At 36.6% G+C, this 27967-nt stretch overlaps 1 protein-coding gene across 1 annotated transcript in view; it reads right to left on the bottom strand.

Annotated features, from left to right (window-relative positions):
* TENM1 (teneurin transmembrane protein 1) overlaps nucleotides 1-27967 on the bottom strand; it is a 789930-nt gene that overhangs the window by 153157 nt on the left and 608806 nt on the right. The window contains exons 15-17 of the mRNA XM_012475269.3: nucleotides 26777-26800; nucleotides 24700-24846; nucleotides 10707-10923 (exon numbers count right to left, since the gene is read on the bottom strand). Of these exons, the coding sequence (XP_012330692.2) occupies nucleotides 10707-10923; nucleotides 24700-24846; nucleotides 26777-26800 (388 nt within the window). The remainder of the gene's footprint in view (nucleotides 1-10706; nucleotides 10924-24699; nucleotides 24847-26776; nucleotides 26801-27967) is intronic.

Below are 27967 nucleotides of genomic sequence, written 5' to 3'. Positions count from 1 at the left end.
TTTCCTTATAACATATGCTATTTTTGATATATGTTATCTAACCTGGTACAGCACTGTGAAAATAATGTTATAGCATAAACCTGTTTCCATGTTCTGAAAATTCAAATGCAGTGAATGTTCATATGCAAACCTAATACAATCTCCTCATTAGTTTTTTTCTTTAATATTGCAGGCTGATTTAATCCTACTCAGTTGGTCACTAGTCCAAATAAATAATGCCTACCAAGTGGGTAACATTAAAAGCAGCTGGGAGCATTAGCCATCAACATTCTAGGACTCTGGGAAAGGTGGTGCTATTGAAAATGCAGATAGCTTTTTAAGCAGAATTATTTTCCTCATGGCTAGTGATGTTTCAAGTAAAACAAAATGGGGGCACTCACCCTGAGGTAGGGTGGCTATTTTCCCATCTGCCCTGGTAATTGCTTGTCAAAAGTAGGCTTGCTCTGGATGCCTGAGATCCCCAAAGTAATGGGAAAAAGATCAAGTGTTCTGAAGCAATAAGAAAACTGACGACACAGTCACATTTTCAGGACTACGTAAGTGCCAGTTTGCTTCATTTAGACACATGATTATTTTCGTCCAGAATTTGAATCCTGAAATATTTGTCCTGTAAGCCCTTGCAAATCTTGAATAGTGTGAAGTTAGTTTTTCCTTTAAAAATTTTGGTTTTTCGCTTGTTCTACACATTACTCAAGTGTTTTTTATCTTTGCAATCAGCCTTATAGAGTTTTGTTAACCTCATTAACCTCTCGTCACTTCTCGGAATCTGCCTTTTGAGTAATGGATGGTCATTAAATATAGGACAGATCCTTCTTGTTGGCTATCTCCTGGGCATATATTGCTCTTCCCTCCACAGAGGAAGAAAGGTGGCCTTGTTCTAGCCACAGCTGTGTTCTAGCTCTGGCTTTCTAGTAACCACCATTGTGACTTTTCCTAAGAAACAGAATGAAGTCTCAGCTCCATTTGCTCTTCATGTGAAGTTGGAAAGATCTTTCTTCGCTAACCTCTCCCTAGTCACCTCACAAAGATGCCATCACAGTAAGATTACCTAGTAAAATGATCACTTTTTGAACTAGGCCTTTTGAATTCTATTGTCATGAACGCTGATAATTACTAGATGTATATGTTGTATAAAGAAAATATTCATTATACTATGAGTTAGGTACTATACCAGATACTTCCCTTACCATATTTCATGTAATGTCCATATAACCCTGAGCAGGTACAGCTATTAGGCCCATTAAAAAAATGAAGAAACAGACTCAGAGACGTTAAAAATCTTGCTTAAGGTAACACAGCTCATAAGTGGTGGAGGGGTGGAGATCTCTTGACCTGGCCTCCAAAGAGCCTGGGCTGTATTGAAGATCTTTCTTAGTGAAGAAATAAACAATATGGCTACAAATGAAGAGAAAGTGATCACCTACTAAGATGTTGCTATCTACAAAATTATTGCTACCTGGAGAAATTTACCAACTGCTGAGCACGTTCTATGTGCAGGGTGTGTAGTGGAGATGAGTTATAGCATGTCATTTGTTCTTTCTCCCCAAACTTGCATTCACTTTGTCCTTTCCAGGGACAGAATGAGATGATAGAACCAGTTAGAGAGTCACCACAAGCAAATAGTATGACTGAGTAGTATGTAATAAGGATTTGAGCCTTTTGACTTTAGTTCCTAATGGAGCAGTAAGTAGGAGAGATAAAATATTAGAAAATACCTATTCATGCTGAGATAATTTGTAGGTAGTTACTGGTATTATTGATTACAAGTATTAAGCATTTCAGAACATCTGAGTTTCTAAGGATCATAAATAATCAATTGAAACAGCCTTTTGAAGGTTTGTGTTGTGATTTTTCTTCTTCTTTGCCCAGGAGCATTTGCAAAGAAGTGAAAGTCTCACATTTTTTCTTTTTAGTACCTTTAGGTGTTGACTGCTGATTTCAGGAGACAGTCAGTACTATACATCTGGGAACCTTCTGCACTTTGTAATGTTTTAAATGTGTCTTGAACATGTGTTTTCTGAATTTTAGCATTAGACAATATAGTCTGAAAATCAGGAGATCCCATCTTCAGTAACAACTTTCACATGAAGATCAAAGTGCTTTATTAGCAAGTAGCTACAACCTTACTTCCCAATTAGGACAACATCATCAGAGGTGATAAGCAAAGGAGATTTCTCAGGAAAAGCAACACGGAAAGACAAACAGAATCGCAAGTAACCATGACCAATCCAAAACACACTGGAATTCTTTTTCTGAATGTGAGCAGGTCATGTGCAGTGCCTTCCTCTAGAAAGGAAGGTGAACAGAAGGTAGATTTGAGGATGTTGGTGCTCTGTAAAGAGCTTACTCGAGCCCTTAGTCTATTCAATTTATTCAGCAATTGTTGCATTGTATGTTTATCAACCCCTAGTTGTGTACTTGGTATAATGTTTGTCATGTTCCTAGATTAAAAACACACAAAAGTCTGCCAATAGCAAGTAGACTTAGAGGTCTTTAACAAACAGATTCATGAAAAAGTTAAACACAAGGCAAATGGATTCAAATTTGTACCTCAGTGAAATTACAAATGTTTATGTTGTAGACCTTCTGGGGTTACTTGTAGACAGACAAAACTGTACATGTTAATTCTGTGAATGCTTGAATACTGTAATAGCACTATATTTCCTTTCAATTATTTTAAATTATAGGCTTGGCTTATCTTTATTTTAATAATTCCAAATCAGTAAGTGGTTTCTCAATATTTGATTTATTCTAGGGTTAACACTAATTGATGAAGATCTGGTATTTTTTTTTTTTTCTGTCATGCATGAGCAAATGGTCTAAGGCTGTTACTGATTTCACTTTCCAGGTCCTATTCAGTTTGTCTGAGGTATTCAAATTTTCTCAACGTATTCTTGGAGGGCAGGTGCCCCATCCGTTTATCAGTAAAACCTAGTGACAATATGCAGTAATTCCTTGAGAAAGGTTTGTTTTACTTTTCCATTGCAGATGATGTCACAGAATTTTGATTCAACTGGCCCCTAAAAGTCAACAGCAGGCTCCAGTTTATGTGAAAATCGATTGCATAGGGGCCCAGGTAGCAAGAAACATTTATACCGAGATCATTTAGTATACAGATGAATGTTATTCAGGTTACTGCTCTAGTGTCACCTCCTCAGAGAGGTGTCCCTGGGCCACTCTGTCTAAAATGGTCCTTCTTTGTCCCTAACCTTTATCTCACTTGACAGTATTTATACCTTCCTGACATTTACCTTTTTCATTGTTTGGCTCCCTCACTAGACTGTACGGGGAATAGATTTTGTCCACTATATCCCAGACCCTACAACAGTACCTATCACTGAATGAAGAAATGAACCAAGTAAACATTATAGTGTTCATACATTTAAAGAGTGAAATGATTAATCTTCCCCCAAAATGGATCATCTTGAAAGAAACTGTAGGATCTACTGTTTTAAATGGCTCCGAAGTGTGGTTAATGGGTATTTTTTTCATTCTGCTAAATGGGATTTTTTTTGATGATTGTTTTTTTTCCCCTGGAATTTGTTTGGTACACACATTTTAAATTGTAGAGAAAATTATTTATAGCCCCAAATGTCAAAGGATGAAACTGTTTGCATATAGTTAAGCTGTAAATAAGCTTTGTATTTTTTTTGCAACTCATCAATAGTCTTCTGTGTGTGTCAATTTTAGCAGCTCTTCATGCTCACCTGAGCCAATTAGTCCCATCTCTTGATTATTGCTGAAAACTTCCAGGTCAGTTTCACTTCTATAATTGTTTAATGACTTTGTCTTATTTGCTAGAATGCTTCTTGTCTTACAGGGCTGCCTGTCTTCCCCATCAAAACAGCTGAATTTGGACTCCTGAGTTGATGAACTCCAAGCTCTCTTAGAAACCTGATGTTCCATAATCCCTAGACTTACTGCAATTCATAATTATTTTAATTATTTATGTATTTACTTGATATTTTGACCACTTCTGCCACTAGACTGTAAACTCTGTGAATAAGAGACTGTGTTTCTTTTGTTTATCTCCATCTGCACAGTTCCTGGCATAGAGTAAGTACTCAAGAAATATTGTTGAATGAATGAGTGAATGTATATCCTTCATCATTCTTGAAAAATGAATTTATAATAGGGTATTATATTACATTAAGAATGGCAGAGGAGTCTTGTATCTCTTGTATCTCTTTCTGAGGATGTAAAGTCCTCAGTTTCTCTGGAAATACTAATATTGTAAAATATTGTAATAAAATATATACTTAAAACAGTAACTAGTATCTGTCAATTATGACTATTCTTAAGTCTCAGTCTTTATTCAAGATCAGCAGCTTCTGCAGCAACAACCATCTTCCTGCAGCCTTCCCTCGATCTCAGTCTTGGGTCAATAATTTGTTTTGCCATTCACAAAATCTCAAATGGTCTAAATTCCCAGCTCAACTAAGAGCAGAAAGCATGTTTTATTAAACGAGTTATGATGACTAATTATGGCTATCACCAGGTATCATGACTAATCAGTAACAAGAATTGATTATTGAGTAGGGTATAGTAAAGCAGGATGAAGGCTTAGGTAAATAAAGAGTTTGCCAAAAATTCCATGTTCAAGGCATTTGTAGTACTTCAGTTTGTTTTATGGTGCTTCTCATTGGTTTTCTCATGAGACAGAATAATGACGCATACCAAAATGAGCCAGTTAACAGCAGTCTTCCTGCTGACTTCCTGATATTGCTCCTTACATTCCACTTTTTTCTTGGTACTAAATTTTGATTAGCTAACTCATTGAAAACAGAATTATTGATGCATACACAAAGTCATAAATGATGTCAGTTATTGGCAGGCTGTGATACTGATGTAATATATTGCAAATTTTAAAAAAGAATAATTACTTTGCTATCCTTATATTATTACTGTATCTTTTATGAATTTTGTTCTTTTGCTATTTAGAGAACTGTAGTCTTAACTTTAGGCTGGTTCTACATTTGAGAACTGGATTATTTAAGGTCCTAATATCGTTTGTGTGTTCTAGGCTACCAAAATGAGTTTTTCATTAGCAAATATGAGAAGAGCATATATAGTTTGTATGTTTGTCCCTGCCGGAATCTCATTTGAATTATAATCCCCAGTATTGGAGGTGGGGCCTGAATAGAGGTGATTGTATCATAGGGATGGATTTCTTGTGAATGGTTTAGTACCACCTCTTGGTGCTGTCATCAGAATAGTGAATGAGTTCTCATGAAATCTGGTTAAGTGTTTGTCACCTCCTTCTCTCTTTCTTGCTCCTGCTTTCACTATGTGACAAGCCTGTTCCCCTATCACATTCTACTGTGATTGAAAGCATCCTGAGGCATCACGAGAAGCTGAGCAGATGCCAGCACCACGCTTCCTGTAAAGCCTGCAGAACTGTGAGCTAATTAAACCTCTTTTGTTTATAAATTATCCAGTCTCCAGTGTTTCTTTATGGCAATGCAAGAATGATCTAATACAGAGCACTTGCACTTCAAAATCACAGCTAAGCTACTAACTCACTCACTTGTTTTTCAACTTCTTCATGACAGATACTGTGTTAGGATCTGGGGATACAATGGTATCAGACAGATTAAAGGTGGCCAAAAATTATTTGATACTACTCTCATCAAGAGGTGGGATCTATGTCCTTCCCTTTGAATCTAGGGAAGCTCTGTGACTGCTTTGACTAACTGTATATGACACAAGTGATACTGTGACAATATCTGGACCTGGGCCTTAAGAGACTAACATCTTCCATTTCCTGTCTCTTGGAACACTCACTCTTAGAGCCCTAGGCTACCATATAAGAGCTCTGACAAAGCCAAGGCTAGCTACCATGCCAGCAGGAGGCCCAAGTAGCCAAACAGAAAGGCTGTCAGTAGAGAGAAGGATTCCCAGCTGCTGTCCAGCTGTTGCAGCCCCCAGCTATTTGAGTCATCCCAGCTGAGGCTTCCAATAACGTGGAGCAGAGATAAGCCATGCTGGCCATGCCCTATCTGAATGTCTGACCCACAGAATAATGAAATAGGATAATACTAAATTGTTTTAATCCATTACTTGGAATAATTGGCTACATATCAGTAGATATTCAAAACAAGAAGAGAACAAATCAGACTTGGTCTTTGTCCTTACAGAACTTAAGATTTAGAAATGATGACAATTCAGAGCTAACATTGTATATCCTAGTGTGAACCAAGAAACTGCAGCAATTCCATAGAAAGCTAGAAGAAACCTATCATCTTGTTTCATTTTTTGCTTGTTAACATTGCTATTATGTGCTTAGTGCTGTCCTAAATTTGGTCCTAATTCTAGAAATTTTCAACTAAGGGTAGGCATTCCACTAGAGTGGGCAGAAGAGGTCACCACAATTACATTCAGTAGGACTGTTGCAAAATTTTAGATCTTTAAGCTGTTCTTAAAATTTACTCTAAGTTATAGACATAGTAATCAAACTCCTGCGAACATACACATTCTTCTCATAAAATGCGGACTTTTTTCCTACTTTGGTGGGACCTGGATTATGTGATATATACAATTGGTGGGATATAAGACATCATAGGTTAAGATCCACTGGCCCAGAGGAGTTTATTAGCCTAAGGTGTGAGGCAGAGTGTATACCAACTTATTCATGAGGTATGCAAAGGTACTCCAGTAAACTAAGAGGAGAGATATTGTTCCATTAATGTGTTTTCTAATTCATGTTCGGTCACATTTTTCTCTTTTTAAACCAATATAATAAAAGTTCAAAAATTAAGTGAAATGATAATGTTGGGTATTTAAAGGCTCTCAGGGAAAGAGATCAGAAAGAAAAACACACACTTAAGATCTTTCCTTGGAAAGCTACAGAAACTGTATAGACCGGAAATCAGAAACTCAAATGCCAGCAAGGCCAAGCATGACATTGAAAGTGAAGGATGTGAGCCAAGTGGGTGATAAGCTAGAAAGGCATGCCATGTCCCATCCAGAGGGGCAGCTGGCCCTTAGCATCAGACCACCTATGCCACACCCATGGGCCCTGGGTTGCCAAGCCGTGTAAATTTTCTTGAGAAGGAAGATATTCTGATTTTTATGTTTGATCTCGTAATTTCTAAATGTCAGGGCAGACAAAATACATCTGCGGGCTGATTTTAAGCAACTTCTGATAAAGACACCTGACATGGATTGATGTGAGGATCAGCCTCTCATGGTTACAAAACAGATAAATGAGTTTGGCCAGACCTTGCTGTCAGCTGCTGCACTATCCCTGGTAGGATTTTATTTATTTAAATGCACTTCTCCATTAGAGATGGCGAGTGAAATGTCTGGCTTTGCAAATTACTGCTGTCGTTTAGTTTAATGTACTCCTGTTTTTACATATTTATAAAAACCTTTTACATTATTAATAGTGATTAAATGCTTAGACACTGAAGATCAATAATGCTTCTGTTCACCTATTTACATTATTAAAAAGTAATAAGTCATACAGGGCTCGTAGAATATGTGGTTTACTTTGTAGTCATGTTTGGAGATTGAAGAAAATAAAGAAACTTGAGCTACAGGATAAATTGTGCTTAGGAAAAAAATGGTAACTCAGTTGAGTTTGCCCAAGATCTTTACCATGGGCAGGTTGCACGTTCACAGGGTTGTTACACCATCACAGGGCACAGGACATACACATTCCATGGGCTTTCACATGTGGGTGCAGCTAATTCAAAACAAGAAAGTTCAGTCTCCCTTGGATGCACAAGGATAAAGAGTTTTTTAACTTTTGTGTGTCCTTGCAACACTTAGTCACCTGTATCCACCATCTTTAGTTCCAAAGGTTTCTGATGGTGGCAACACTCAGCAGCAAATCAGCTATGTGGGTCGCATTTTGCTGGTAGGCAAATGAGCCCCTTTGCAATGCTTTCTTCACCTGCCTATCCAGCTATCTCTCAATTATGCAGCAAAAGCTAAAAAGCAAAGAGGCTTGTTCACCTGATTATGGCATATAAGTGTACTAGATGTGTCTGAGGAGACCAATCCTACAGTCCTAGATGTATAGGAGCCACAAGAATTTCAGAGTCAGCTAGCCCAGCTTTCCAAGCAGCCAAAATGGCCCAGCATAGTGGTTTAGAGACCAGGCTGTCAACACCAGTTCAAATTCTGGGTTCAAATTCTGACTGACACTCATTAATTGTGACTCTGGGCAAGTCACTTGACATCTCCATTCTTATTTCCTCACCTGAAAAATGGAGATAGTAATAGTACCTACTATATCGAGTTTTTGTGAGGATTAAATAACACACATAAAAATTCAGCACGAGATCTTTGACATAACAAATGCTCAAGGACAATCTACATGTAGCAAAAAATTCATTTCATGAGTCATTCAGTTGTGATCTACAAAGAAAAAGTTCATTAGCACTGACATGAACTTTGTAAATGATGTCACCGAAATGTATTAAATTGAACTGGATTTTTAAAAAGTCATTTGGTTTCTAAGTTTCTTGTGTTGACCCAAATACCATTTACCTAGTATAAATTTGGTTCACGTCACCAGGCTTATTTAAGGACACATTGAAATGGGGCAGCTGTGGCGTAATGGAAAGGTTACAAGAGTGGTTACAATGCAAGCTTGCTGCATGTGTGATTTGGGGCAAGTTATTTAATCTCTCTGAACCTCAGTTTCCTTATATATAAAATGCACCTAATGGAAGTATCTACTTCACAGGGATAATGTGAAGATAAAATGACATAATGTATGTTTGATTGCTTTGTAAGCTAAAAAGTACTATATAGATGTAAGAGACTGTAGCTATTATGATTTATATATGTATGATCAGAATTGGACATATTTTGCCCAAAGATACCCCAAATAAAAATGCAGGTGTTGATTTTTTTAGAGGAAATAGAATTAGATTGTCCTCAGCTACTTTCCTTGTGAAAGGCCTTTGCCTTTTCTGACAGAATGGATATATCTGTAATAGCTGAGACCCCTGGATGAAGGAGACCCATCGTTCTGAATTTAAATGTGACTTGTAGAGCCAAATGATAACTTGGAGCATTTTACAAAAGAATGAGGAAAACTCAATCAAACCAGGAGGAGGAGAAGGGCATTAACCACCACAAGTAATAGCTTTGTTCACTCTGAGCGGCTGGCAAGTGCTGCTGAAGCATGAAGCTGAACCGCAGGGCTTTAAGTTTGTCCTCACTTCTCTTAAGTTTATTGCTCACGTGCTCTGCTCTGGGTCACAATGACTTGTCTCTTGTCTCTCTGAGGTCCTGACTTTCTCCCCTTACTTGAGTTTAGTGAGTCATTTAACACATCCCCATGTCATGGAGGTTATTTCTTTCACTTCATTTTTTTTTTTTTTTTGGATTAACTTTTCTCAATGAGTGAAGAAAGCTACAGAGTTGATGTCTTACTTCTACTTTAAATAGGAAAATAGGGATAATGGCTGCTTTTTGTTGTTTTTGTTCCTCTGGTGTATAATAAATAAGTCTCAACTATCTAAATAATTACTTTGACTATACCCCATCCGAAAGTCACTGCAGAGTTGTTATTAAAGCTGGAAGAAACACTTCAAAATGGAGATGACTGAATCTCTTGGAAGAAGGAAAACTTTGGCTAGATCCTTGGCAGAAAAGCCCTTTCTTGTGATTCATTGGCATTTGGATTTTAGGTTCTGTCAAAAACCTAAATAGTCAGAACTACACAATAACAAAAATAATTTAAAACTTTTAAGTTTCAATAACAGTTCTAGTATACAACTGAAAAGAAGGGAGGTAAGAATTTGAAATTTCCATGCACCTCTTTTTCCCCTCTTTTCTACTGTGTATAGGTCAAGATGGAGTTGTAATTTTCTTAGATTGTCACTGATATCGACATAAACTCTTGACCTAGTTATTCTTGGGGAATGATAACTCCCACCAGGCTGCAACTGAGGGAGTGGGATGGAGACAGGAGCTCCTGGACAAATACTTTCCACGTTTCTTAAAAATTCCTATTTGCCATAGTCTAGGAAGCCCGTGAAATATACACTTGTGGAATAAACACAGGAGAATATTTTTGAGCCTGGAAATGTTGACTTTAGTGACTTACTTCTAATGCTAATTAGTAAAATATGTCATTGCTGAAGATAAAGTAGAGAATAACAATCAGCAAATTCATGTTATTACACTTCATATAAGTAAGTTGATTTTCAAAAATTTCTTTGCCTTATGGGTTGGGTTTTGGTCTCAGGTCTTAAGTGACAATTCACACATTTGAGCTTTCCTAGAAGACAGATTTTTCACGAGTCTTGCATTTCACACTAGGATATCAAACTTATTCAACCCTTTCCTATGGAAACATTTTTCATCATGAAATAAGACTTAAAATTTAGGTTTTGGAAATCCAAGATTTTTTCAAGGAATCAATCCAGAAGCTAAACAATAAATTTGCAAATTATAGTTCCCTCCTGTTTTTCTTAAAAGCCATATATATATATATACACACACACACACACACACACATACACAAACACAAACATACACACACATAATTTTATGATACAGACGCTCTAGAAATGAGTTTTCCCTTAATCAGTAAGGCTTTTGGCTTTCCAGAGAAGCCTTAAAAAAAAATTAATGTGGATTATGTGTAATGGGAAATAATCTGATCTTTAGAAGATATCTTCCTTTCATAGTTAAGGAAAAACATGACCATTGTTCATTAAGAAATAAAATAAATACATACATACCTGCTGTCAAATGACACCTCAGGAGGAATGACATGAGTACTGTCCTTGCCAATGAGGAATTTGATTCGATCATAGAAAAGTCTTGAAGTGTGCTGAGAGAAGAGAGGTTGGCTTTGCTGAATGAGATCAAGAGGATCTGGTGAGCCCTGGCAGAGAGGACTTACATAACAGTTGCTTTGTTGACAACAATCAGGATCCACACAGTCGGTTAAACCATCTGGAAATAAAATCCAAAACCAATACTGATTATTTAGCTTCAAGAGAAACAATACCGCTTAAAATATACATGAATGGAGAAAGATCTAAAATATATCCAATGATAATCAACCGTATTTTGAATTCAGAATTTGTTCAATTCACATTTTTCATGAATTGTCTCTCACTCTGAGTTCATATGGCACCTCAGAGAAATTCAAAGTATTTTGCTCATGATTCTTTCTTTCCTGAATTCTCCAGCTGGATAATATAGTTTATATAGTTATTGTTTAGAGTTTGGGTAAACTACTCTGTTACATATCACTGTTTAGAAGTTTCTTCTTCCTCAGTGAGACCATTCCTTCAGAATAGCAATGATTTCTTGTAAGCCCACCTAGTACATTGAAGAGCACACAATTAACAAGTACTTGCTACCTGAATTTGTTTTTCTTAAATCCTCCCAATATTGTTGTCTAGTGGTAATGCTGAAAATAGAGGTTGGGATTCTCATGGTGAAAAAAGTTATTAAGAGCAATGATTTTCAAATGTGTTGTCAATTACCCAGGGAGCTTATGCAATATGCATATTCTTGAGCTCCACCTATTGAATCAGAATTTTTACAGAGCCCAGGATTATGCATACTTAATCTGGGTGATGCTGAACATACTAAAGTTGCAGAACCAGTTTTTTTTTTTTTTTTTTTTTATTGCATTTTAGGTTTTGGGGTACATGTGAAAAACATGCAAGGTTGTTGCATAGGTACATATGTGGCAGTGTGATTTGCTGCCTTCCTCCCCTTCACCTATATCTGGCATTTCTCCCCATGCTATCCCTCCCCAACTCCCCACCCCCCTCTATCCCCCCCTCCCCCCCAACAGACCCCAGTGTGTGATGCTCCCCTCCCTGTGTCCATGTGTTCTCATTGTTCAACACCCACCTATGAGTGAGAACATGTGGTGTTTGATTTTCTGTTCTTGTGTCAGTTTGCTGAGAATGATGGTTTCCAGGCAGAACCAGTTTTTAAAGGAATTTATAGAAGCAACTAGAGTTAACATGCCTAACATCAGTTTTTTGATGCAATTACTATTAAACCTGAGATATGTGAATGTGACGACTTTCTCTGTTTCATTTTCTGAGCCTTCACCATTTGCTGTAGACTGCTGAATGCACTGTTGTACCACAAAAAATGTCACACAAAGGCTTTGTTCTTTGGTAGAGAAATGATGTGGGGGACAGGGATTCTGAGAGGCAAGGAGACCACTGACAATCTAACAGGTTCAAAATACTGTTAGCTGCTTGGAGAGGTGAAGAGATAAAAATACCCTTTTTCTGTTTTCAAGAGCTCCGGGCTCAGTAGGAGAAACAGATATGTAAACAGCGAACTCTTATACTAGCAAAAACGTAAGAAGTGCTTTAAGAGAGTTACATGCAAAGAGAAGGGGTTGGAGTGATTAACGGAGCATATGGACACTTCATTCCATGCACCATAAGTGAAAAAATTAAAGTCCTTCCAAGGTCCTTAAAGAAGGCAAGTGGCTCTAATTCAGTTGTTTAACAAAGGTAAATGTAAAGACACTAATCTTCTTGGCTTGCCTTGGAATAGGAAGGTTCGGATGGATCACCGTCTCCTTAAGGCTGCTGCTGCAGCACGTTACTGGCACTGGTTTCCTGCAGCTCTTTTGCTTGCTCTCTCTCCCCTACTTGTCTGCTCCCGTGGAGTTAGAGGGGGGTGTACCACAGCTGGGGGCAATGAAAGCGAGGAACACCAAGAGAGTAGATGTTTGGAACACCAGCCCTAGGGCACCCAGGAAATATTTTTCGCCACATGTGGTCCTTTCAAATTCCCTGTACTATAGACACTACTTTGATTTAAAATGCAGTTTGCTTTCTTCTTGCCTTCCCTGTTTGTTCAATGTGTTTTTGCCCCGATTCCTATTTCTCTGTGTACATATTTCTTTTTCACTGATGACTTTTTAGTGTGAATTTGTTTCAATACGAAGTTTCTTTCTGCTTCCCCTTTTCCCATCATTCAGCAAATTATATTAACAGATTTTCTACGGATTTTAGATGCCACTACCACCTCTCCCTTCAATACGTTGTTCTCAGCCTCTTATTAGCACATTATCTCTTTACTCTGCTAATTAAACATCTGGATGCACTGAAAAGCTGGCAAAAAAATATCAGGCTGATTAAAAGAGCTCTCTGATGTCTGGAGTTGGTGCATAATGCACTAAACAATGAAAAACTGCTTTTCAAATGGGCAGTCACTTTTACCTTTTTATTGAATAGGGAGTTTGTTATTATTGAGATAATATATGTGGAAGTATCTAGTGTCATGCCTGGCAAATATTAACAACTGCACTAGTAATAATCATACGTAGTCACAGGTTTCAACCTGTCAACCACAGAATTCCAACTTATTTTTGAAAAGAAATAGATTTTAAATAAATACTAATGCCAAATGATCTTAAAAAATGGATTAGAAAACTAAACATAGAATCAATTCATAATTGGGACTCACATTCTCCTCTAGTAATGTTCTCTACATTCCAAACTAATGTTTCATATTTAATAATTGCCTATTATGCAGGGCTGACCCTTTACGACCTCTGTTTTCTGAGACAACAGCAAGGCTCCTGTTGAGTTTAGAAAGACCTCAAGCAAGCAGACCAATAATGGCATGCAAACCCCATATTATAATTTGTAGGTAAGTCCAGTACATGGGCAAAGATGAACTTACCAATTATCGCACTGGATAACACCCCATACAGTAAGTCTAGACTATCGCAAAGAAGTGCAAGTAACAATCACACTGAATGTGTGCTTTCTTTTTTTGGCTATTAACAAGTTTTTTTTTATTGTTCTGAATTGGAAGCTGTGGCACCCTACTGACAGTCAAGCTCAGAGTGTCAGATATGGGCGTATCAAATATTGACTGATTTTTACTTTTAGGGCCTGTTCTCTTTAAAGGAATAAAAATACTAGGTAGCTTAAAAAGAGGGAGGTTACATTGTCTTGAAGGACTACCCATGGCATTCATTGATCCTAGCTTTGCCAACCAGTTTGGGACTTTGCCAGTTGGCTCAATATGTACCTAGTGCCTGGCAAATATTAACTAATCTATATGTGTTTTCAAATCCTTTTGTATAACCTACCATCAAGTAACTGCCCATTATTATCAAGGTGATATGATCACATAGCAAAGGGCATACAATTATGTGTCATCACGAACACACTTTTGCCTACTAATTGTATGCCCTTGGCTGAAAGGGGAAATGGACGAAGGAATATGAGTAATACAGGGGAAACTCATACATTTCTAATCCTGAAATTGAATTTACAAAATATATCCTTTAGAGACAGCCCTTGTATTATCACCTTGATGATAATGGGCAGTCACTTGATGGTATGTTATACAAAAGGATTTGAAAACACATATAGATTAGTTACAATTTGCCAGGCACTAGGTACATCCACATATATTATCTCAACTAATCCCTTCAACAAGTCTGTTAGGTTGATATTCTTATTCCTATTTTACAAATAAAGAAGGGGAGCCTAAATTTGGTTGCAGTGGGAAGTAACCTGGGAGTCATATTAACACCTAGTATTATGAATGTAAATCACACATTCACATCATCATCTAAACAGTAAGTAGTACTAGTACTGATCTAGGCTGTAGGACTTCCAAGTGCATGACTATACGTAGGTATTTAGAGCACATGAAGTGGTTAAGGTAAAACAAAACAAAACAAACAAAACTAGACTACTTTGGCTCTATTTTTTTTTTTTTTTGAGACGGAGTTTTGTTCTTGTTACCAAGGCTGGAGTGCAGTGGGGCAATCTTGGCTCATTGCCACCTCTGCCTCCCGGGTTCAAGCGTTTCTCCTGCCTCGGCCTCCCAAGTAGCTGGGATTACAGGCATCTGCCACCACACCTGGCTAATTTTTTGTATTTTCAGTAGAGATGGGGTTTCACCATGTTGGTCAGGCTGGTCTCGAACTCCTGGCCTCAAGTGATCCACCTGCCTTGGCCTCCCAAAGTGCTGGGATTACAGGTGTGAGCCATCAGGCTGGCCCTACTTTGGCTCTAATCTTGATGTTGCCACTTAAAATCTGTATGATCCTAGACAAGTCAGTTCCTTATTTGTAAGATGCAGATAACAATAATACTTACTCTATAGAGTTGTTGTAAGTATCACATGCTATAATGAAGATGAGATTGGGTGCATTCAGGGTGGTATAGCCATAGACTGGAGAACATTAGGCTAAGTGAAATAAGTCAGTCATAGAAGAAAAAATATTCCATGATTGCTTTTATATGAAGCATCTAAAATAGTCAAACATATAGAAGTAGACAATAGAATGGTGGTTACTAGGGGATTGGTTGTGGGGGATGTGTGGAGTTGTTTAATGGGTATAAAGTCACAGTTATAAGATGAACACATTCTTGTACAACATAGTACTTGTAATTCATAATGACGTATTGTGCATTTAACAATTTGTTAAGAGGTTAGAGCTCATGTTAAGTGTTCTTAACACACACACACACACACACACACACACACTCCACCCCAAAACAAAGGGAGAAGAAGAAAACCGTTGGATGTAATGGATATGTTTATTATGTTGATTGTGGTGATGGTAACATGAGTTTATACATATATGTAAACTGACCAAATTATTTACATTTATTATATTCAGGTTTTGTACACCATTTATACCTCAATAAAGTTGGAAAGGTAATCATAAAAAGCTTAGTATCTACTACATAGCTAGCACTTGATAAATGTTAGCTATTGTTATTATACCAAATTCTAAAACATACAGACTGCAAAGAATCTAAGGATAGAGTCTTAGGTGTAGATGTCAATGGTTTGCAATGGCAGCTGAAAGTGTTCAACCTCACTTCTATTGAAGTTGCCTTATCATTGGCCAGAGGCCAATTGACTTCTGTGTAGCACGTTCCAGTTGTTGGAATGTGTTCATTTTACGAACTATGCTTGGTTAGGATCCTATGTGAGTCTGAGTAGACAAACACTAATACTACAGAAACTTTTCATTCATTGAATTTGATTGATTCAGAAATTGTCACCATTTGGACAGGGGCTGGATTTAAGCCTAACCTTTTCAGCATCTACAGAAGAGAGGGTCTGATGAGCAAATTAATAGTGAAAATGAAGTGGAAGGGCTGATCATTTCAGTACCTCAGTAAAGCAAAATCTTAGGCATTTTAGAAAGCCATAAGCAATGGACTAACTATAAATCATTCGTAACTGTTTACTAAAGCAGGCCTCCTACTAGGCACTCCTGTTAGCTTAGTTGTCGCCCTTATATGTATTGAAGGTAATAGAACTGTATTTCCTCTGGAAATAGTCTATAATTCATTTTCTCCATTTATTCAGGCTAATTTTCACCCCTGGATTTTACTGTGTTAGAAAAAAGAAAGTGAGAGAGACTCAAGTGCACTCAGAATTTGGCCTGCCCAAATCATTATTGTTGCTATAACCACATACCATTAAACTTTTCTGGGTTGGAAAAATACATTGTTTGTATGCCACTAATGTTCATGTCCTCCTGGTGCCTACCTGCATCAATGGCTTTTCATTTCACTTAGAATAAAAGCCTAAGTCTCGACAATGACTTACTGCCTCATAGTCTGATTCTTTGCCAGCTCCCTCTTACCTCTCAGATCTTACCTCTTATTATTCTGCCAATCTACTTTCCACTTGTCTGGGTGTTCCTGAATTTCCCAAGCAATGTCTTGTATCAGGACCTTTGTACACACTATTCCTATGCCTGGAATGTTCTCCCTGGTATCGACATGGCTTAACCTTCACCTCCTTTGGGTCTTTATTCAGATGTCATCTCTTAGTGAGATTTTCCCTGAGTACCTTATTTAAAATTTCATCCATCTTACACTCCCTAACCTTCCTTTTCATGCCTTATTTTTATTTTTTTGATTTTAAATTTTTGTGGGTACATAGGTGTATAGATTAATGGGGCACTTGAGATATTTTGATACAAGCATGCAATGTGTAATAATCACATCATGAAAGATGGGGTATCCATCCCCTTAAGCACTTATCCTTTGTGTTACAAACAATCCAATTACACTCTTTCAGTTATTTTTAAATGCACAATTAAGTTATTGACTGTAGTCACCCTGCTGTGCTATCAAATAGTAGGTCTTGGCTGGGCGCTATGGCTTACGCCTATAGTACCAGCACTTTAGGATCAGGAGATTGAGACCAGCCTAGCCAACATGGTAAAACCCTGTTCTACTAAAAATATAAAAATTAACCAGGCATGGTAGCAGGCACCTGTAATCCCAGCTACTCAGGAGGCTGAGGCAGGAGAATCACTTGAACCCAGAAGGTGGAGGTTGCAGTGAGCGGAGATCGTGCAATTGCACTCCAGCCTGGGCAACAAGAGCAAAACTCAATCTCAAAAAACAACAACAACAAAAAATTAAAAACAAAACAAAAATGGTAGGTCTTATTCATTCTTTCCAACTTTTGTAACCATTAGCTATGCCCAACTCCCCTTTAAACCCCATTACCCTTCCCAGTCTCTGGTAACCATCTTGTCTTAAAAAAAAATTCTCCATCGCTGAGGCAGGAGAACTGCTTGAACCCAGGAGGTGGAGGTTGCAGGGAGCCAAGATTGCATCACTGAACTTCAGTCTGGGTGATGGAGTGAGACTCTATCCCTCAACTCCACAAAAATGAACACTCATTAAATATTTGAACAATGAATAAATGGATGCCCTAAATATCATATTTCTATGACATTTTAAAATTTGCCTAGAGATTAATAAATATCCAACTAATGTATCAAATTATGTTATTAATAGATTCTTCATTGATGGCACACTTTTATTATCCACTTTAAATGACTATATTTCAACTATTTTCTCATTCATTTTCATCACTGCAAAGTAGGCAGATGTCAAGTATTAGTAGCCTTAGTTGACAGATAATGTGACAGGCCCAGTCATACAATGGTGAACAGTTACAGAGATGAGATTTTGTACTTTGCAGTTGCATCTAGAGGCACTTGGGCACTTTAGGGTCTTATAGCTAAGTGATGATTCCTTAATAAATGGATTGCTTTGAAATTAAAGGAGTATGATGAGGAAAGAATAATTGGAAGTATGCTTTCTAATGCCAGGTCTTTTGTCTCCAACCTAATCTCAAAAGCAAATGTGGAGAGATGTCTGACCCTTAAATGGAGTAAATGTTATAAATTCATTGTTCTTTCTCTTTCATTTTCCTATTTATTAAACACTGAAGCATGCCGGTACCATTCCAAACATGAGGCTTATTGATCCATGAGTTCATATGTGTTCATAATTCACCCATGGTGCTGTTTTCTAGATCTAGAAACACTACATCATAAAAGAGGCTTGCAAATAGCTGTTGCTCTTAATGAATGGTGACTTGTTATGAAGAATGATTCCTGGAAGATTATTCTCTTTTAGGCAATTAACTTATTGATTTTACCAATGAATATGAATATATACCACTGGAAGAGTTTATACCAGAGAAGCTTGGACAAACGTGATAAATACTTTAAAGATCAGAGAAAAAAGGCTGTTTGAATTAAACATTCTTACTCTACATTTTTTGAGCCTCCTTGAAAATATTTCCACAATATCAGAGACCACTGTCCTTCACTCCATAAGAGTGAATGAAATGGAATCTTTGTATGGTAACTAAAGATCTTGTAAACTCACAATGTTCTGTATGATCTGGCCCCTGCCTACTTTTCCATACTAATCTCCTCCTGACTCATGTTCCAGCCGCAAAGACTTGCGGCTTTCTTTTACTTTAGAGCCTAGTCCATTTCCACCTCAAACAGGGATCTTCAAAAAGTTCGTGGAAAATGTATTTCATGAGAAAACTATGCAAGGAGTTTTTTTTGCATTAAAATAAAGTAATACTAACTTATTGTAACACGTCTGAACAGGATCTAGTTTGAGGCACTAAGAAGTATAAGACATCAGTTTGAAAAGAGTCCCTGTGAGAGCAACATGAATTTTGCTAAAATTGAAGCAAGAAGAAACATCAAATTTATGTTGTAACTTGGGTGGAAGAATGATGACATCACTGATGCTTTATGAAAAGTTTATGGGGACAATGCCCCAAAGAAATCAGCAGTTTACAAATGGATAACTCATTGTAAGAAGAGACAAGACAATGCTGAAGATGAAGCCTGCAGCAGCAGGTCATCCACATCAATTTGTGAGAAAAGATTAATCTTGTTTGTGCTCTAATTGAAGAGGACCAGTGATTAGCAGCAGGAGTAGTTCCAACACCACAGACATCTCAATTGGTTCAGCTTATACAATTCTGCCTGAAAAATTAAAGTCTAGCAAATTTTCCACTTGATGGGTACAAAAACTGTTACTCCCAGATCAGCAACAGACAAAAGCAGAGCTTTCAATGGAAATTTTAAATAAATGGGATAAAGATCCCAAAGCATTTTGTTGAACTGTAACAGGAGATGAAACATGGCTTTACCAGTATGACTCTGAAGACAAAACACAACCAAAGCAATGGTTATGAAGAGGTGGAAGAGGTCCAGTCAAAGCAAAAGTGGACTGGTCAAGAGCAAAGCTCGTGGCAACAGTTGTTGGAATGTCCAAGGCATTTTGTTTGTTGACTTTTTAGAAGCCAAAGAATGATAACATCTGCTTATTATGAGAGTGTTTTGAGAAAGTTAGCCAAGGGTTTAGCAGAAAAACACCTGGGAAAGTTTCACCAAAGAGTCCTAATCCACCATGACAATGCTCCTGCTCATTCTTCTCATTAAGCAAGGGCAATTTTGAAAGAGTTTCAATGGGAAATCATTAGGCATTTACCTCACAGTCCTGATTTGGCTCCTTCTAAATTCCTAATCTTAAAAAATCTTTGAAGGGCACTCATTTTTCTTTAGTTAACAATGTAAAGAAGACTACTTAAGTTCCCAGGGCCCTCAGTTACATCAGGATGGACTCATCCCTTACAAAATTGTCTTGAACTTGATGTAGAAATAAAGTTTATATTTTTGTTGAGAAACAAAGTTTATATTTTTTAATTTTTATATTTTAAGTCCCCTTTTCCATGAACTTTTTGAAGTCCCCTCCTATTTGTGTGGGTTATTGTTTAATATCTATCTGCCTTGCTAGACCATAAGCTCCATGAAGGCAGAAACTTGTATTACCATTTTCTCCCGAGTGCCAAGCACAATAGTTGGCAAGAAGTAGTAATTAATGAATGGAAAACCAGGTACTTAATATGACATGTTTGGCTGAAAGGTAAACATTTGAGTGAAACATTTGGATCATCACTATCCAATAGAACTTTTCCTAAAGATGGGAATGCTCTAGTGCTGTGCTGTCTAGTACAGTAGCTACTAGTCTCATGTGGCTATTGAGCACTTGAGACGTGACTATTGCAATTGAGAACCTAAATTTTTTTCTGTTATTTAAGTTAAATTTAAATACCTACATGTTGCCAGTGGCTACCATACCAGATAGCGTAGATTTTGATGTCTGCAAATATTTAGATATTGGATGGTCTATACATTTAGCTAAACATAGTAAAAAAGTTTTAAATTTTTAGTAAGCCAAATTTATTGTTTATTTTCCTATTATGGTTTCCTTTCTTTTTATGTTTACAAAGTGCTTTCTTATTGTAAGATCTATCATCTATATATTTTTTTCAAATTCTGTTGGTTTTCTTTTACTTTCAACTCATTAATCCAGTTGAAGTGCTTTTGTTTATCTTATTCTTTAGGTATATATTATGAATAAAAAAACTAAGGCATTTTTCCTAAGAGTTGTCTCAATTCCATTTATTTAATAATGCTTATTTTCCCCATTGATTTTTGATGCCAGTTTTATAAGATACTAAATTTTGTACTTGGGTGTGTTCTAGAGCTTTTATTCATTGCATCAATCTGTCTGTTCTCACATCAGTACCACTTTGCTTCAATTATCACAACTTTCAAATATGCTTTAGTGTCTGATAGTTCTATCTTCCTTTCACTATTGTTTGTTTTAGCTATTTTGACTCAGTTAATATAATGTTCAGACTTTTTTCTGATGCTAATTCATACGTTCATGTAATGTATGGTGATCATGTGTACAAAACCCCAGATCAGGACACATAATTCACAAATGAAAATGTGGTAGCCATAATAAGTCTTTTTCCTCCAAGTATAGGGTTGTGCATGTAGTAGGCACTTGTTGACTAAAGAGATGAATGAAATCAAGACATTTCATAGGTTTGTGACTTCTATAATAATTAGTTCTTATACACAATACATAAGATAGCTTTCCTTTTTTGCACTTAAGAAAAAACATCCAAAGGTTATTTTTTTTTTCTGTTCTGTTTTTACTGTTCAAGGAGCCTTTAGTAGTTTCTGGACCAGCTGTGTCACCCACATATTGAATGCAGCCCAATTAGTTACTGAGAGTCACAATGCATTGAATCAGAGTGTAACTACAGTCAAAGCTGCAGGAAGTAGCAGCAATACTAATGAGTATTCAAAGCTGATTAGATGCAAAAAATTCCACCATTCTTTAAGTATCAGTTATAATATGGAGTAATCAGGTAGAAGCTACTTGAAGCAAATGCTTGAAAGTGATTTTTTTGATTGGGAAGATTTCTTAAGAATTACATTTTTAAAATTAGGACCACTTTTTCCCAAAAAGGTTCAACTGGTACTTTCTAACGTAATTAAAACACACACATATACACACATGCACAGACAAGTATATTAATATTAATATTAAGCAAATATTAATCATTAGTCGTATTGAACTAAATGAAACCAGCTATTATAGAAAGCTGGAAAGCTGAGACTACCAAATGAAGGGCATTTAATGTATTCTTAGGGGTTATATTTAAACAGTATAAAAATGGAATTATTGGTCTAAAATTTTAGTCATGGAGCTTTTAGAATTTATTCAATCTATCTTTCCGTCTCAAAGTAGAACTGAATCTATATTTATCATCAATATCATCTTAATCCTACTATAGGGAAAAATGGTAATTGGAAATCTCAAGGAGCCTTCCCCCCTGCTCCCTAAAGAGACAATCATAAAAACACACTGAGCTCATATCAAGGTCTTTGATTTTTAATTTGCATATAGATACATAGTTTTAAGGAATGTTCACAGGTCAATACACATTCCGTGAAATCTTCTATGCCTTCTGTATCTACATAGACTACAGGCATTGAGAATTGATAATTCATTAATATTTAATTGATCCATTCTTTAAACATTTTGGCTGCCTTGAGATAACCTTGAGGCCATAAAAAATGGTGATAATTAAATATTCAATTATTTTTATTACTTTACTAAGGCAGGAAACATTGGCTCAACCTTAACTGAGCCGGAAATGATAATTGCATAGGTTGTTAATGTGTTTTCTGAGCATAACATTTTAATCAATATATAACTGAGAAATTCCTATTATTTTACCAAATCCTTTTTAGAATGAAGCAGACCACCTATGTTTACATCCAGGATGTATCATTTGCTTACTATGTGATCTTTAACAACCTACTTGACTTCTCTGTGTCTCTCAGTTTCCTAATTTGTAAAATAATGTCAATAGTAGTTCCTGGCCAAGCGTAGTGGCTCACACCTGTAATCCCAGCACTTTCAGAGGCTGAGGCAGGCAGATAGCTTGAGCCCAGGAGTTTGAAATGAGCCTGGGCAACATGGTGAAGCCCCATTTCTACTAAAAATACAGAAATTAGCCAGGCGTGGTGGTGTGTGCCTGTAGTCCCAGCTACTTAGGAGGCTGAGGTGGAAGGTAAGAGCTCCAGAGGCAGAGGTTGCAGTGAGCTGAGATTGTGCCACTGCACTCCAGAATGGGAGAAAGAACAAGACCTTGTCTGAAAAACAAAAAAGTTCCTACATAATGGGGATAAAATGGAATAATTCATAAGGGGCTCAAATGAAATAATTCACATAAGGGGCTCAGCACAGTGCTTGGCACATAGTAAATCCTGAATACAAGTGAGATACTATTATTTTGAATATATTGAGAATATAACTATGGGCGATGGGTCATGCTTAACATGTATCAAGAAAACCATATACAGAATATAATTAGGTGCTTGATTGTATGGTATATGTTATCAACACCATGTGAGGGGGTAGATATCAGAAGTTTCACAGGAGATATGGTTTAAGTTGAGACTTAAATTATGGACAGAGAATAATGGGTAGAGGAGACATAAGGACATACCAGGTAAGAGGAATATAATGAAAAAGACAAAAAGGAAAGTGAAGATGAGTCTTAGAGGGCCATAAAAATAAACTAGTTTATCAGTGGATCATTAAATTGAAAACTTGACTCCAGTTTCCAAAACAAGGTTCTCAAGTTATATCGGTAGTAAACAGTCTCTTCTAAGTTTGTGTGTGTGTGTGTGTGTGTGTGTGTGTGTGTGCGCGCGCGCTTGTGTGTGTGGTGTAGTTTACTATCTTTCAAGTGGCTCACTTGAATTATCTCATTTAATACTTATTGCAACCCTATTAGACAGTTAATATCATTAACCCCATTTTAGAAATAAGGAAATTGAAGCATAGAGATACCATAAAACTTGCCCCAAATAATACAGCCAGTATAAGAGCCAGAGCTAGTACCTGAATCCAGACAGTTTAACTTCCAATCTCTGTGTTCTTAATCACAAAGTTGCCTCCACTTAATTTTGATAAGGTCTTAAAGGTTTTAAAAGGTTAACTGTTAGCCAGAACAAGTAAAGGAAGAAACTCTTACAATACAATTTGGTGCTTAAGCCATGACTACTACCTTATTAATATAAGTCTGCCCCATGTTTGAATTCAAATGACAAGGAATGCAATTGTCTAGGCAGTTATAAAAATGTGAGGAGTCAAATTTAATAATATACTTCCTTTTAAGCTAATATATGGAAATTCAAAAAAATTTTTTTTGTTAATTTTACGTTTCCTCAAGTAGAAGGTATGTGGAAGGTGAGGATTTGTTGTTTTAGGCTCAGTCAGAGGTGATTTTGGCAGTTTTGAGGTCTGATTGTACAGTGTGTTAGATGTTTTGTTGGCTTTCCTAAGAGAAGTGTTAACTCTGAGGTCTTGAAGCCACATAATGGTTTTAAAAACTATCATCTGCAGCTCCTTGATTAAATATTTAAAATTCTACCATAAATTGTCTTGATGCTATGTCCTCTGAAAGGTATAAAGTGTTACTAAGAGGTAGACACACTAGAGGGAGCTCCAAATACCTAATGACAAAAAAATATATTTTAGTGTGTATAGTGCCAACTATGCTAACATCAGAGAACTTGAATAGCGGTATGTTAATTTAATTTGATATGATAAATGCCATGGGGATGGGAGGTAGCATGGTGTAGTAGTTGAGAAAATATGCTCTGAAGTCACATAGCCCTAAATTGGAACTTTGGCTGTGCTACTCTCTAGCTATGTGATCCTGGAAAAGTCACTTACTATCCCCATCCAGAGCATTAATTTTCCCATCTACAAGTAGGGAAGATAGTAGTACCTATACCTATTAGGGCTATTGTGAGAATTAAATGATACATAACACATGCAAAAAATTTGGAGTACTGCCTGGTCATAGTATATATGCAATAAATAATGTCTTCTTAATGTGATTGAGACTAAAAGGTAGTATTACCCTATATAACTCAGTATCATTTTTACTAGAGATTCCTAATTTTCACCCTTGGCCAGGTTGATTATCACTGTGCTAGAGGCTGCGCTATTCCTTTCTTAAGTGAACATTTTATAAACGACTCACCTCCATCATTGTCCAAGTTATCTCCACAAAGCATTTCCATGACAACATTGCAGCCTGTCCCACTCCAACCCACCTGACACACACAGTGCCAACCATTTTGATCCAGGGTACATCGTCCATTTCCAAAGCAGAGCCCTGGGCAGCCATCTGAAAAGACATGAGAGAGTAACAGTCACGGAGATATCAGAATGGGATGGCTAACAATGAAGCGTCTGCCTATAGGGAAGTATCTAATCATCTGGGCCCCATTCAGATGAGGTGCTGAATAAATGAAAGAGGAGCCTGCTTGCTTGCAAAACCTTCCCAGGGAACTTGTTATCCCTTACTCTGCAGTAGTTTTCCTTAGAGAGCCAATTAAGCTTTATTAATGCTAACCCCAGTTCCCAACCCCTGGTTTCACATAGAAAGAAAACTATGGCAGGGGCAAGAATTTTTTTTTTCTTTTCAATAAACATATCTCCTCATCTCAATCAAAACTATATGGTTGACATTGTATCTAGTTATGACCAATATGTTGGAAAAAGATAGCAGTTCCTATGAAGAGAAACTTTCTCTATTTCTAGTCTGTGCTGATTTTCCCTTGTGATGTATTGCTTCAGGACTTAAGAATGTTGGTATATAGTTCAGGCCACATCATTCAGTATTTGTTCATATGGTGCCTTAGAAATGTGCTGTAGTTGCTTTGCATCTGATTCAGCTTTTCTCTTCAAGATTATTATTCATCTGCGGACTAAGGATTGAAATCTTTACTTCTATGGCATCTCTTTCAAAAGCTTGCAAGATATTATGCTTGTAACAATAATATTAAATGTTAAATAATTGTTTATGGAATTAATACATGCCAGATTTAGACTTTCTGAATTATAGAGAACTGGAAAATATCAAGTCAAGAGGAAAGTATAGTATTTAAATAGCTTTTATCCATTGATAAAGCACCAACACTGACAATGGTTCCTCTTTAGACTTTAAATTTCTCAGGGATGCCCTACTATTTTTACCAGTAGTTTGGAGTACAGCTCTAGCAAAGGGTAACTTCACATGTACCACATGCTCCGTGAGCAGATAAATGGAAAAAGCAATGATAATGCTACTGGATATTTTCCTAGTAGAAATACAGAACCAGACTTGGATTTTATTGGAAATAGTCCAATCAATATTCATTTTGCTTTCTTTCTTTGAAAGAAAATTCCAAAAATATAAAGAGAAAAACAAAACAAAACAAAAAACAACTTTTAAAAGATCTATAGAAGCACCCCAGTGTTCCTTCTAAATATTTTTTCAAGAAACTATCAACAGACCAGAGGAAGAAGAAACTTAAAAATAAAATGACAGATGCCTGTTAGAAAAGATGAAAAGCTTTATGTATGTAATATACTCATGACATAGTATACGATGAGCATACATAGGTTTGAGAAGGGAATTTTTGTAGTTCTATTCTAATGGATTGGCAATACATAATTAAGGAGAAGTAAAGAATAATTTGGGACATATAAAACTTCTGAAGCTGAGGTAATGACAAGCACTAGAATGTCTGGCAGAAAGATGCTTGCTGTCTCTGTTAAAGGCAGCTCCCTAGAGGGATGGATGATATGATACTTCTAGGAGGATAATTCTCCTGCCCTTGTAAGGACTTAAGAGTTCTTGTATATGGACTTGGAGCTATATTGTTATGTTAAAGAAAAAGTTAATCCACTGAACTAAATTATTTAATAATTACTAAATTATTAAAAATATAATAATTACCTGTGTTATACACACAGATCCAGACACACACACACACACACACACACACACATGCACACACACACTCAATACAAAGACAAGAAAAAAAAAATCTTGAAAACTGCTTATTATTCCATTCTATACTATGGTAAAAAGTGATTCTTTGATATTGAAAAAACAAATTACCTTTAAGTCTGACTATTAAAGCATGAAACTGACAACACTATTTTTAAATAAGATTTCCAAAAATAAAAACAGACAACACAAATGCCAAAAACACCACCCTTTCTTTCCCACACGCATATTTTCTTTTAAAAATATATTTGTGTTATAAAATTAGTGAGAAAAATCTTACCTCGGACAGCATCTAAGTAGTGAGCTAAAAAGGAGGGAAAAGAGTGATCGAATGAATTTCTGGGAGATGAAAGCTATACAATATGTACTAATGGTTTACCATCTGTTGCCTGGGAGGAGAACAGCAAACTGTGAACTGCTGAAATTCCTGCAGCTCAAAAGTTGGTACATGGGCCTGTGTAGTTTGTGAATAATATTTTCTGTGAGAACAATATTAATGGCATTTCTGCAAGAAACTCTATTAGGCTTCCTAAAAAGTGTCATATTTCATTAGAAGTATAAGAACTGCATTTTCACATTTCAGTAATAACTTCTGTGAAAGAGCACTGGCTTCAACTTCTTATTAGTAATATCTTTAGAAGGGAGTTCTGGAGTAACCACCTATGGTAATCATCACAATATTTAAATCCTCTTATGTGAAGGCAATAAACTTACTGTAATACAGGCATGTAATTACTTAAGCTGCGTCTGAATCTCACCCCTCTCCAACTTTTTAATGAATCTTGAATATTTTCCACAGTCATAGAACAAGACTTACTGTACCTTTAGTAGAGTAGTAATGCAGTTTATTAAGATTATATGTTATATGTATTATATATATTATACATTACTTTGGCAGGTTCCAACCATTATAACAAAATACCTTCACCTAAAAATGAAAGCTGTAGTATAGTCTAGTGGGGGAAAAGCCTACAAATCATGAATTGGGTATCCAAAGGCCCATTTGCCTTTGCTCTGCCTGAATTTTCTATGTAGTCATGGAATGTCACTGGAACATTCTGTGACCCACTTTCTTTAGCTGAACAATGGGAATCATACTTGTTACTCTGTATTAATGACAACTTTTCTCTGCCAAGGTTTCTTGTATAGAAACCTTTGTGGTGGATATAAATATATGTTAAGGGTTTTGCTGTTTTTCAGGAAAAGAAAGTGTTCTATAACTGAAATATTTATTTTTAATATATTTTATAGTGTGAAGATCACGTGATAGATTATTACATAGGCTTTTCCATACTCACAGATCATTTGCCCAGACAGTATCTTGAGAATTTTTGAAATTAGCAATAAGGGGTGAAGAGAGAGTGGTGGCTTCAGGACCAACTCTCTATACTACCAGATAAACAATTCAACACAAATGTTCTATTGATAATAGGTCAGAAGTGCCTTCCTCATATATATTAAAGACAGACTC

Source organism: Aotus nancymaae, unplaced genomic scaffold (genome assembly GCF_030222135.1).
Source record: "Aotus nancymaae isolate 86718 unplaced genomic scaffold, 86718_ANA_hifiasm-v0.15.2.pri h1tg000004l, whole genome shotgun sequence".
Taxonomy (NCBI): Eukaryota; Metazoa; Chordata; class Mammalia; order Primates; family Aotidae; genus Aotus; species Aotus nancymaae.
Note: the sequence above shows the minus strand (reverse complement) of the source record. Positions and strands in the feature narration are given on the sequence as shown.